At 30.7% G+C, this 12,736-nt stretch overlaps 1 protein-coding gene across 5 annotated transcripts in view; it reads right to left on the bottom strand.

Annotated features, from left to right (window-relative positions):
• Positions 1–1,731: 1,731 nt before the first annotated feature.
• The window catches only part of LOC132726506 (ATP-binding cassette sub-family G member 1-like), a 77,491-nt gene continuing 66,486 nt past the window's right edge, over positions 1,732–12,736 (bottom strand). For all 5 annotated transcript variants that reach the window (XM_060711829.1, XM_060711834.1, XM_060711832.1 and 2 more), the window contains 6 exons: positions 11,088–11,189; positions 10,333–10,501; positions 9,610–9,710; positions 8,626–8,781; positions 6,373–6,491; positions 1,732–5,523 (listed from right to left, as the gene is read on the bottom strand). In XM_060711829.1, the coding sequence (XP_060567812.1) occupies positions 5,286–5,523; positions 6,373–6,491; positions 8,626–8,781; positions 9,610–9,710; positions 10,333–10,501; positions 11,088–11,189 (885 nt within the window). In that variant the 3' untranslated portion in view covers positions 1,732–5,285. The remainder of the gene's footprint in view (positions 5,524–6,372; positions 6,492–8,625; positions 8,782–9,609; positions 9,711–10,332; positions 10,502–11,087; positions 11,190–12,736) is intronic.

Here is a 12,736-nt window from a genome sequence, read left to right on the forward strand (position 1 = left end):
TTCGGTTCCAACGAGTAAAGTGTTATAAAACTTATACAAACATTTGAATCAGAGTAACAATACAGAATATTTCGGCAAAAAAAAAAGAAAAATGTATATAAAAAGGGCAAGCACTTTTATTGTAATGCGTATCTAGTAAAAATCAAACTTTAAACATTGCACAATTCTGAGTTAAATTTGATTAAATAAAGACAATAAAGTAGAGTAAGTATTTATAGAAATGAGTCATTTGCTACAAAAATAATCATGATGACTTATAAATTGTCTTTGATAGAAAAGGAACAAAAATGCCAAATATTCCCTGTTAACTTATACATGTATATAAACCTTAATTCCTATGTATGACAGGGCTTTCAACACAGGGCCAAAAATTACTTACTATTCTTCAGCACTGAAGAACAAGCATTCCATTAGATATAAAACTTCTGAAAATCTGACAAGAATTCTTAGACACTGGTATAACATCATTATTTATACAGTCATTGAAAAATTGTAACCTTCCACGTAAAACATTTATAGTGGCAGTGTCAGAAGCCTAAAAGGGGAGGTAATTGCCTCTAAATTAAAGGAACAAAAACATATATCAGATAATCATATAGTTCCCTCCTGATATACCAGCACTAATATTAGTCCAAGAAAATGTTAATTTATTCTATCATTGAGACACTTTAAGTTAAGGAAGTCCGCTGTAATTTATAGATTTGAGCTTGATTGAAAAGCATATGGGGCTATACTGGTTACACATGTATACTGCAGTGATTAAGTATGAATCCTAACTAATGTGGCATCATTCTTAAAGCCTTACTATTATGGTCACTTCATTTGGTTCTCAAGTATAACCAGTACTTGTTTAGTATCATAAGAAGACTGGGTGGAATATTCACCAAGCTAAATTTTAAAATCACAATTAAGCTCATAGTAAGTGGTATCAAACTATACAGACATGCAAACAATAAACACTATATAATATTTACACACCTGTTATAATAATATAGAATCTTCAGATCACAGTTACTGAAAAACATGTCAATCACTATAATAGATTAAATTATTGCTTTGATAAAGATCTTTAACAAGAACAACAACGTTTGTTTGAACCACTTCAATTTTTCCAAAAGAAAGTATCTTTGTCAAACCAACTATGTCAAGGTCATATGAAGATGTTCCAGTATGGATGATGACCCAAATGACCTTCATTAAGTTACTTGGATAGCTTTTTTTCATGTAACATGGAAAAAAACAATATCTGCTTGAATTTGAAGCCACAGCAATGTTGTACAAGAGAATAAGAAATCTGTGCTTTGAACCACTTGACAACTTAGGCCCTAAAATACATCCTCACTTGGATAAAATAGAGAGAGTATAGATGTATATCACATTAAAAGATGTAGATCTACATACTTAATGGTTTTCACATATCAGTTAACACATATCAATTAACATGCATCAAAACATATATTAATTAAAAATTCAGCACAAATAAAAGTCACACAGCACACTTGTTTCTTCAACTGGTTTCATAATATATATTTTAACAAACACTTAACAAAGACATAACATAACCACTGGACATAAATGAACATTTGTAGAAGAAAAATATATTTGTTCATAAGAGTTCTAATAAACTGAAGTATATATGCAAAATGTAAACTTATTTAATATATTATCAGTCTGGGTTTTTTTTGCGTTTTTTTCTCTCAGAAACCATTTACAAAATTATATAAAAATGTATTTACGTTATAGATATTGAACAATCTCAGATCTCTTATATTCTCCGTATTTAAAGGCCCATTATGCCACAGAAATGTTGTTTTTTTTATATTATTATTTCTTAAAAGCTTTTTTTGTGTCCTATTACAGTTTCTAAAAAAAAAGATACTCACTTGCCAATTACCAGAACTATCTTTTGCTGTTTTGCAATTAGTACAGTTAGAGTGATTTAGAATTTTGTATGGAAGTCAAAATACTACTTTATTTACATTTTGCTATTTATATGACAAACAAGTCCACATTAAGGGCTAATTTCTACAGATAAATAGCATTTAACATGCTCTAAAGCTGCTATTTGAACGTTATAAAACTAAATTTTACCTTTTCTAAAGAAGGGAAAAAAATATTTGTTTCTGAGGCATAATGTGCTTTTAAATAAATAATTCTATATTTTTCAAACTTTTATACATACTAAAATAACAAAAATACACTTTTACATGATGTATATTCCATTTACAACCTGAGGTATTGTAGAATTCTCTTTTTACAGAAGTAGGCATGCATTTTCTCGTTCTCAATTTGCTTTGAATTTTAAACTGTGCATTAAAATTGGGAAAAAATCAGTATCAAATTACTAAAATTGTTTAGTCAGCAATTTAATAATTAGAAAAGCAGACTGGCCTGGTTCTATACTGGTAACATGATCAGATGTTATTATCTCCCTTAGCACTCAATACTGGTGGTACAGGTTATTAATTACTATCAAGGGAAAGCATGTCCCTTGTAAATGTAAAAATTTTAATGGTGGATTACAGCTTTATCCTGTCTTATGCCATTTTATGGAAAAGAAAGAAAAAACACAACTAAAAAACACATAACAAAGTTCTAAATATAGAAAATACACACTTTCATAAATGTTCATATTATTTGTGAATCTTTTCACCATTCAAAGGTCATTTTAAACCTAGATAGGATACACTCTTTTCACAACTTAACATTTTTAAAACAATTTCACATGCCCACAGTCATATTCAATGTCCCTGACAACAGTATCAAAGGGAAGTAACTTTATGAAATAATTTACAACAATGTTGCCGGGAAACCTAGAATATATAGATATAAGACATTGACCTGAATCATGTGACTTTTTTCTAACAACTTAAACATTAAACATAACATATTATGTACAACATAACGTAATAGTAAACCTATATAATAAATCTACCCAAATGAAGAAACAAAATATTATTTACAAAACAATAAAAGATTGTCCAAAACATATTACTCCTTGTTTTTTGTGTTAATAATTTCCATTATGCCCTAAAAATTAATAACATAAATAATAGAAAGTTATCACAAAATCTTAAAATCTTAACATTTAAATATCCGCCCTCTTAGCTCAATAAGGAAACCACTGGATTTTTAATCCAGGGGGTCATTGGTTTGGTCCTATGTTGTAAATTTCCATTGGTTATTGAATATCCTGCGCAAGATTCTGACCAATCAGATACTTGAGAACTGTCAGTTTCTGACCAATCAAATACTAAGAACTGAGATTGAGCGGAGAAAAGTTCTTATTAACCTTGGATCCAGATCAGATATCTATAGCATCACTATTAGCAGGATGACTCAACTAAATTTAAAATTTCTTCACAAAAAAACATAAAAGAGATGGGCACGCTTTACTTTTTAAAACTGTATCACCCACTTAAACTGCTACAAAATTACATGACTTGTCATCTTATGGCGGTAACAGGTTAAGTCCTTCTAAATTTTAATTTAGTTAACCTATTATTGCACTAATGTGACAATATTACCAAGAAATGAAATTGAACACATAGTTACAACTAATCAATTCCAAACATAAAATCTTAAGAGAATCCCAAAACATACACCACAGCAAACTAGAATAAAGCTCTGCTAATTAGACCACAACAGTGTACCTTGATTGTGGAATGGTGTTTAAACTTTGCTGTATATTACAGACCTTTGTTAAGTATAATTGCTAAATCCTGCATGATTTGAAATATTCTAATTATGACCTTGATGGTGGAATGGTCTTTAAACTTTGCTATATATTCAAGTTATTTGTAAGTATAATTGCTTAATTTTACAAGATTTTGAAATATTCTAATGATGAGATTAGCAGAGCTTTAATGTACATACATATATAATATATAGCATATATAGCCAACAAACATGTCATGTATTATCAGGTATATTTTATCTATCAAAAGGTAAAAGTGATAAATATATACATCTTTAACAATTAATGGAAAAACATCGGACTTTTCAAACTAAAGACCAACCACAAAACCATCATTTACAATATATGAAATCTTTGTTCTACTCTGTATCAAGTTTGTTATCCTTTCTTTTTTTGTAAATTAAAATTTCAATCTATATAAAAATACATTTATTATTGATAAAAATTAATATCTATATGTTTAAACAACATATTGAAAACAAAACATTGATTAGAAGTTGAAGTTTAGCAAAATATGATTACAATTAAATAAACTTTCAATTTAAAATTTCTGCACTGAATGTTATCAGTTTGAATTTTAAATAACAATGGATAATTATAAGCCCTATGGGAAATGTGTGTGTCTAAGGGCTATACTTTTTCAACAACATCTACTTAGAAATAAGGTGTATTTTTCAGCAACCAACTTCAACCTACAAGAAGGGCACTTTTTCTCAAGAAAAATAAAAACATTAACAAATAACCATTGGAAAACATTAATGTAAACTTTCAATAGATAACCAACAGATTTATTCTAACATGTATATATTTTTTAATTTATTTTGCAAGTTTACTTCCAAACCTCTGTCCTCTTAATACCTACTTCAAATAAAACAGCAACATCAAATTTACCATAACTATCACATACAATTCATAAAATGTGGAGACAATTGTTTTTTCTTCTACCCAATTCACTGCCTGTGCAGTTTGGTTTTAGTGATATCATTTGTTAAAGTAAGCCAAAAAAAGTTGATGTAAAAAGAATGACTGTTCTTTAATTTATAAAGAGATTGTAAATAACTTCAGGCAAAGTGTTTGCATTCTGGCATGGGTTACATGAATTTGGTTTGTCCATACAAAATATATTCTCGCCTTTAATCCTCAATGTATCCAGTCATAAGTCAACCTCAAATGTGATTGGAGGATTTCAAAAACCTAAGTTTGAATGTAACCAATGATATCATAGCTAAAGCATATAATTGGTCTCCTGTTATTTTTTTCCCCTAAAACCACATAAATACTTCTTCACTGCATAGACAGAACAGCTAACGGTAAATATCACAATTATTACTGGAAAGTCAACAGGTTTGATATATTAAAATATGACATTTGTAGTTGTTGTGTTTTGTTTTCTTATATAAATGTACCTTTATCAACAACATTTAATATATGTCTATTTACAATTGTCTCTCTTTGATAAATGGGCTTGTATACAACACTTCCTACATGTATCTTCCACAACATCCCATTTCTTATTCCTTGTTCAAAGTTTTGTTTTTCTTCAACAATATCCAGAAAACAAAAGAACATAAGTTTTTTGTTTTTTTTCTCATCTCTGAGCTTTAACTCTCCAACGTAGTACAAAGTAACAGCTGACCCGCAGTACAATGAAAAACACGCACAGCGCAATAAAGTCTATGTAAAATTTGGCGTTGCTTACGTCAAGATCTGTGAGGACATTTTCCGACACTATATACCGACATTCCGGACTCTGTGCAGCTTTCTCACACTCCAGTGCCTCTCTGTCGAAACCGTACACAGCTTGTAAGACACCCTCAAATGCATACCTGTAATAAAACATCAATGTTTCATGATTTAACCATTACATCTGATAAAATTTAAATGGCATAAAGCTTTATCTTATGAAATATACTTATAAAATTTATAACTCTTAAAATATATTGTTTCCAAAATTTTATTCTACTGTAGATTCTCGAGGAAGTTATAACATAATATGTCTCTGATATTTAACATACATGAATATAGTATGTAAACAGAATAAAATGTTCAAGTACAAATGTAAAGCTACACATTCACCAGAGTTTTAACCATTAATCAATGAGTGTGTGCAGTCACTTTCATGAAAACATATATATTTCCTTCATAATGTTTTTTTGTAAGTATTTGTTTTCAAAATTCAAACAATTTTTCTTTTTAACAACAGGCAGCAGATATGTAGCTTTATACACTTGGATATCAAACAAATTAATTAAGGAATGTGTACAAGTGTTAATCTAAAAACATAAATAGTGATGATGCCTTGATGTTAAACATTTTAGAAAATTGCTGCTTTTACACAATCATGTGAAGAAAAAACAACAACAAGAAACAAAATGCCCAAATTATTTTGCCAAAAATTTAGCAAAGGTCACAGGTCATAGGGGGATGGCATTTATAAGCTATCATAGCTTTCTGGCTGTAAACTACTGTATTCATGCTATGTGATATCTATTAATATATATGTTTGAATGTACATGATTGTATTTTCACTTCATGCTTATCCAAAGAGTATTTTATGTATCACAATCAGTTTATTGGACTCAACAATGTCTGTGAATGAACAATAAATGCTATTATAATAATAGGATATGATTTCATTTCACAGACATTCAGACATTAACCAATACTCGACTTACCCTATGTATGACATATAAGTGATCCACTGCAGATAAATAGGTATTGTGTCAAAGTTGATGAAAAATCCACTAAACAGTAGTAGAGGTATACCCGTAACTGGTCCCAAAAATACTGCAACCTGAAATCATTAAACATAATTCAAATTAAATAAAAATAAACTCTTCATTCAAACTGTAATGAACTGCCATATGCTATTTCTTTATATTAAAAAAAAATGATTTAGTGTTGAGATAGTCAAGTTGTTATATTGCTTGTTATGGTACCCAACTAGTTACCCTAACCTGGGTTTAAACGTCGTCAGAGGCAAATTATTGTTTCCTTGAGCAAGAAACTTTACACTCATTGTTCTGTGTTTATGGTTGAGTTATTTCTTTCTTTTTTCTAAACAATAAATAAAAATAATTTCAATAAGTTACTTCCCTTTACTTCTAAAGAAATAATATTATAACTTTATTTCCCTATGCTGATAGACTGTACAAAAAACACAAGTTGACCGAGGATAACATGTTCTTTATTTTTTATTATTTTATTGTGAACAACAAAATCAAATTAACTTAAGTGTGTGCAAATAATTTTTTGTAATTCTTGCCATTTTGTAGTAATTTCCTACTGTGATAATGAATAAATATTAACAGACTATATCTTTGATGATTTAATAGAACATACCTCAATAAATAGATAAACAAAAGCTCATGCTTAACAATCTGAAAACGACAACACTACTTTTTTATCATTGGAAATTGGAGATAAATAAGTTTTTCCCTGCAACAAGCAACATGAAATAAACAGAAAAACCTAAATTTTTGCCAATATTTCACATTTGAAATTTCTGCCAATATTTCACACTTACATAAAAAAATAAGTAGAATCATCAACATTCCATAAGCTAGCTGGATAGCTTCATCAAATAAATAAACAAGAGGGCCATGATGGCCCTGAAGTCGCTCACCTGTATATAGGCCCCCCACAGCGGGGCAAGTTTAAACCCCAGGGCTTTTATTTGAATAAACTTGGTAGACACCCATTAGAAGATGTTTCATGCTAAACATCTAAGGTCTAGCTTGTTGGGTTTTTTAAAAAAAAAAAATTTAAGTTTTTTCTTTACACAATATACTATTATTTAAAAACAATGACACTCCTGGGGCAGGGCCAGTTTTGACCCAAGGGCTTTTTTTTTAACAATCTTTGTAGACACTTACTAGAAGATGTTTCATGCTTAATATCTAAACTCTAGCTATTCGGGTTATTTCAAAGAAGATTTTTAAGTTTTGCTATACACATATAAGGAAAATCAATGTCCCCCGGGGCGGGGCCAATTTTGACCCCAGGGCACTTATTTGAACAAACTTGGTAGACATCCATTAGACCATGTTTCATGCTAAATATCTTAGCTCTAGCTCTTTGGATTCTTTAAAAGAAGATTTTTAAGTTTTTACTATATTCATATAGGGAAAATTAATGACCCCCTGGGGCCGGGCCAATTTTGACCCAAGGGCTCTTATTTGAACAAACTTGGTAGACATCCATTAGAACATGTTTCATGCTAAATATCTTAGCTCTAGCTCTTTGGGTTCTTTAAAAGAAGATTTTTAAGTTTTTACTATATGCATATAGGAAAAATCAATGACCCCCTGGGGCTGGGCCAATTTTAACCCAAGGGCTTTTATTTGAACAAACTTGGTAGACACCCATTAGAAGATGTTTCATGCTAAATATCTTAGCTCTAGCTCTTTGGGTTCTTTAAAAGAAGATTTTTAAAGTTTTTACTATATTCATATAGGGAAAATCAATGACCCCCTGGGGCGGGGCCAATTTTGACCCAAGGGCTTTTATTTGAACAAACTTGGTAGACACTCACTAGAAGATGTTTCATGCCAAATATCTTAGCTCTAGCTCTTTTGGTTTTTTAGAAGATGATATTTAAAGCTTTTTCTTTTGGTTGCCATGGCAACCAGAGTTCTGCATGGAATTTAATTCTTTGAACAATTTTTAAAGGTGACCACCAAAGGAACATTCCTGTGAAGTTTGGATGCAATTGGCTCAGTGGTTTATGAGGAGATGTCATTTAAAGTAAAAGTTTACGGACGACGGACGGACGACGGACGGACGCCGGACGAAAAGCGATCACAAAAGCTCACCCTGTCACTAAGTGACAGGTGAGCTAAAAATCCAAAGTCCATGGCCAGATTCGAACACACAGGGGTGAGGTGCAAGCGGTTCGAAGTCATTGACCACTATGCTATTAAGTTTACCTGTAAAGATGTTGCAGCTCCTATAAGTAAACCAAGAGATTGTGCCACTAACGATGTTTGTGTCGCTAATGTCAGAAACATAACAAATCTCATAAAATCACTGGGCTGTGATGTCATCCAATAAACTATACTGCCGTATATTAGAGGAAATATAATCTGAAATAAAGAAAATAAATAGGTTATATATATTGATAAAAAAGTTTAAGATTTCCAACACAAAATACTGCTGATAATCATGCAGCTAAATGCTTTCAATATATTAAACAGTTAAGTAAAAAGAAAAATTTAGCCACTTAAATTTACATTAGAGATCCTGTAACTAAACTTTTTTATAGTTTTATATCATAAATATAATGCTCAAATGAAGATTTATCGATATTGTAAGTTCCAAAAAGCAATATTTGTAAAGATATTACCGAATTTACATTTCATGTTAATAAAGGGAGGTAATTAGAAATTTATTTTCCATAAAGTCTAAGTAAGAAATGCATGTATATATTTTAATGATTACATATAATATGTACAAATATTTTAAGTACATATTTTACAATATACATTGATGTTTGAAAATTGTTTTAGAAGCATAATTATATAGAGGATATTTGTTTATTCAGTGTAAGATCGGAATATATTTCACAGAGCGAGCACCAGAAGGTATATTTCACGAGTGGTGCAGCCACAAGTGAAATATGAGCTTTTGGTGTTCACCAACATATACAAATGTAAAAGGAGGTAACAATGCTGTGCCTGCATATGGCTCAAACCTATTTGTTTGTTTGTTTGCTTGCTTGTTTTGGTTGATTGGTTTTAACAGCAATTTTTTGGTCATATCTTGGCTCAAACTAATAATTCCAAGAATGATAGGCAAACACCTATACCACAATTTCAGTGAATCTGAAGAAAGTTGTGTTGTTGGGTTTCGCATTACATGCCAAACACCAAATCTTCATACTTTTTACTGATCTTTTTATAAACAAATTTTACCTGAAAAGGCATATCAGCCATGGTTTTAGCCAGGTAATAAGCTTTCAGACTGTACCAGTAATTCAAATGTTCTCTGACACACACTGTCAATTCCATGGGAACTGTTATATAAAATAAACGTTTTGGTTAAAAAACAAATAGGAGTATATTATATATTAACTTAATTTTCAACTATAGGTTAACATCTTTGTTTTATGCAATGCTCCTGTCACTGTGTGACTGATAAAGATAACAGTGTTTTCATGAATTCAATGCCTGTAAAAAATGTTAACATAAATGCATCTTTAAAGAGAATTGGTCTAAAATGGCAGGTCTGTAATACCATGAATAATTATGTTGATACTATTAAGTACAATATGTGAAAAGAAGTTAAGAAATAATTATGAATGTAGGACAAAACCCTACACTTCAAAACCTCATACATCAAAAATCTTATAGTGTGGACAAAACACCACACATGCAATTTATACAGTTGACAAAACCCCACATTAAAACTACATAAAATGATCAAAATTTCATTCTTTAGAGCTGTTTTTAATTTGTTTTGTTAATTGATTAAAATTATATAACTATAGCTTATAGCTACTATTCTTTGTTCTTATGTATACTAATGTAAAGTTTTTTATATCTTGTACTTCACAGTTATCCACTAAGTTCAGTCTATAACAGAAAATTCAATCCATTGGCAACAGCTCTTTGTCTCATAAAAACATTATAACTTACAGGTCAGTACTGTGGGCATCAAAGCTGAGAACATTAAGAACAGCATACAGACGAACAGACATCCAGCATTGTTCAGAACTTTGGTGGCTTCATTACCAATACCTAAATATAGCAGACCAATCAAAATGCCCATACACAGGTGAGATATTAACCTCAGTCTTGTCAATGTCTGAAATAAAAGGAATACATGTTTTATATACAACAAAAAAAGATACATACTAATTTTTTTGCATTATTATTTTAGTTACTTATGTAGTTTTCCATTATCCAGACTTTATCAGATTACTTCACAAAATGTTAACATTTTTGTCGTGATTAGTCTAAGAGATAGTAAAAATTATTATAAATTCACTTCTTATTATAAGTTTAACTGAAACACAACTTCTTGGCCCTTTCTGTCAAACTTGAACCCTTTCCTTTGACCCTTTATGTTAAACTTTGAATAAGGACCTCAAACACAATAGTACGAATACACAGAATGGATATTAAGGTTTTTCCGTCTAACCAGATTTACACTATTTAATCATGTAAATAAATAGTAAGTAAATGTTGGGATATGTTGACTTAGTTTATTCAATTATACTGAATGATTTTAAAGAACTTATTTATAATTTACATAAAGCTACTCAAATGTATAGTGAGCCCATCTTGAAAAATATTTACTTTTCCCACTGTTCACTTTCCTTACACAGAAAATCAGGCTAGCTCTTCTTTTCATGACTTTATAACCTTAACAATATCAATAAAAAAATTACCTCATCTCTCATTATAGACATAAATGTTCGTATAAAGAGAATCTTGAACTGTGTAAAACATGATGTGTTGAAAGTGTGGCATTCTTGGTCACCTCCCATCTCCTGAAATATAGAGAGAGAAAAATTCTGAAAATCTTTCATTGAAATTCCAATTAAAAATATGTATTAAACAAATACATTAGTGACATCAGTGATCAAAAGCTACTCTCTGATGATGCTTTGACAAAGCAATGGAAAAATAAAATTCCCACCTTCAAGAAAATCTAGACCAGGAGCACTGCATGTGCTATTAATGCTTGTCTGTCATAGGCATGGGATATCAATAACCAATTTTGATAAAATTCCAAGTGAAAAAGGGTCATAACTCAATTCTTAGTTAAAAAGTGTCATAATTCAATTCTTAGTTAAAAAGGGTCATAACTCAATTCTAAGTAAAAAAGGGTCATAACTCAATTCTAATGAAAAAAGGGTCATAACTCAATTCTAAGTTAAAAAGGGTCATAACTCAATTCTAAGTTAAAAAGGGTCATAACTCAATTTTAAGTTAAAAAGGGTCATAACTCAATTCTAAGTTAAAAAGGGACATAACTCAATTCTAAACTAAACTAGAACTGTGTCCAAAGGACACAGATGCCCCCACTGACAACATATATATGGTATATAGTGAAAAAATCAACAAAGGGCCATAATTCTGTTAAATTTGGTCGCAGCGAAAATTCCTTCCTTTACTACCATCTACACATTAAGGTTGTTCATCCCTGGAAGTTTAAGCAAAATCTACCATCCGGTTTAAAAGGAGTTGCGTTCACAAAATTTCTATATGGTATATAGTGAAAAAATCAACAAAGGGCCATAATTCTGTTAAATTTGGTCGCAGCAAAAATTCCTTCCTTTAGTACCATCTACACATTAAGGTTGTTCATCCCTGGAAGTTTAAGCAAAATCTGCCATCTGGTTTAAGAAGAGTTGCGTTCACAAAATTTCTACATAGTATATAGTGAAAAAATCAACAAATGGCCATAATTCTGTTAAATTTGGTCGCAGCAAAAATTCCTTCCTTTACTACCATCTACATATTAAGGTTGTTCATCCCTGAAAGTTTAAGCAAAATCTGCCATCCCGTTTAAGAGGAGTTGCGTTCACAAGATTTCGGGACGTACGGACAGACGGACGGACGGACGTACGGCGTGACGGACGGACGGACAAGTGCAACGCTATATGCTCCCACTCTGTGGGGGCATAAAAAGGTCATAACTCCAAAAATATAGCTTTCAGAATTATGCCCCTTGTCTAACAACTGCACCTTCTCATAATCTGCAGGTATTCCAAGTTTCATGTAGGTAATTTTTAAAAAAAAATTGAATAATGGGCTAAATTAAAGGTATTTGTTCAATGACGTCGATGGTGACAACAACAACAACGCAGTGATCAAAATAGCTCCTACTTTTAATCTGGGGCTAAAAATCCTTAGCTCCTACTTTTAATCTGGGGCTAAAAATCCTTAACTAACCTTATTGATGAAATATTACAAAATTCAAGTTTTAGTGTTAGTAAAATTTATACACTGAATGTCATGTAAATTTTTGTGAAAATACAATAAACAAAACAAAAAATGTTGTTCTTGTATGCAGTCTGACAAATTTCTATAA

Source organism: Ruditapes philippinarum, unplaced genomic scaffold, assembly GCF_026571515.1.
Source record: "Ruditapes philippinarum isolate M1 unplaced genomic scaffold, ASM2657151v2 ctg1045_1_1_1_1, whole genome shotgun sequence".
Taxonomy (NCBI): Eukaryota; Metazoa; Mollusca; class Bivalvia; order Venerida; family Veneridae; genus Ruditapes; species Ruditapes philippinarum.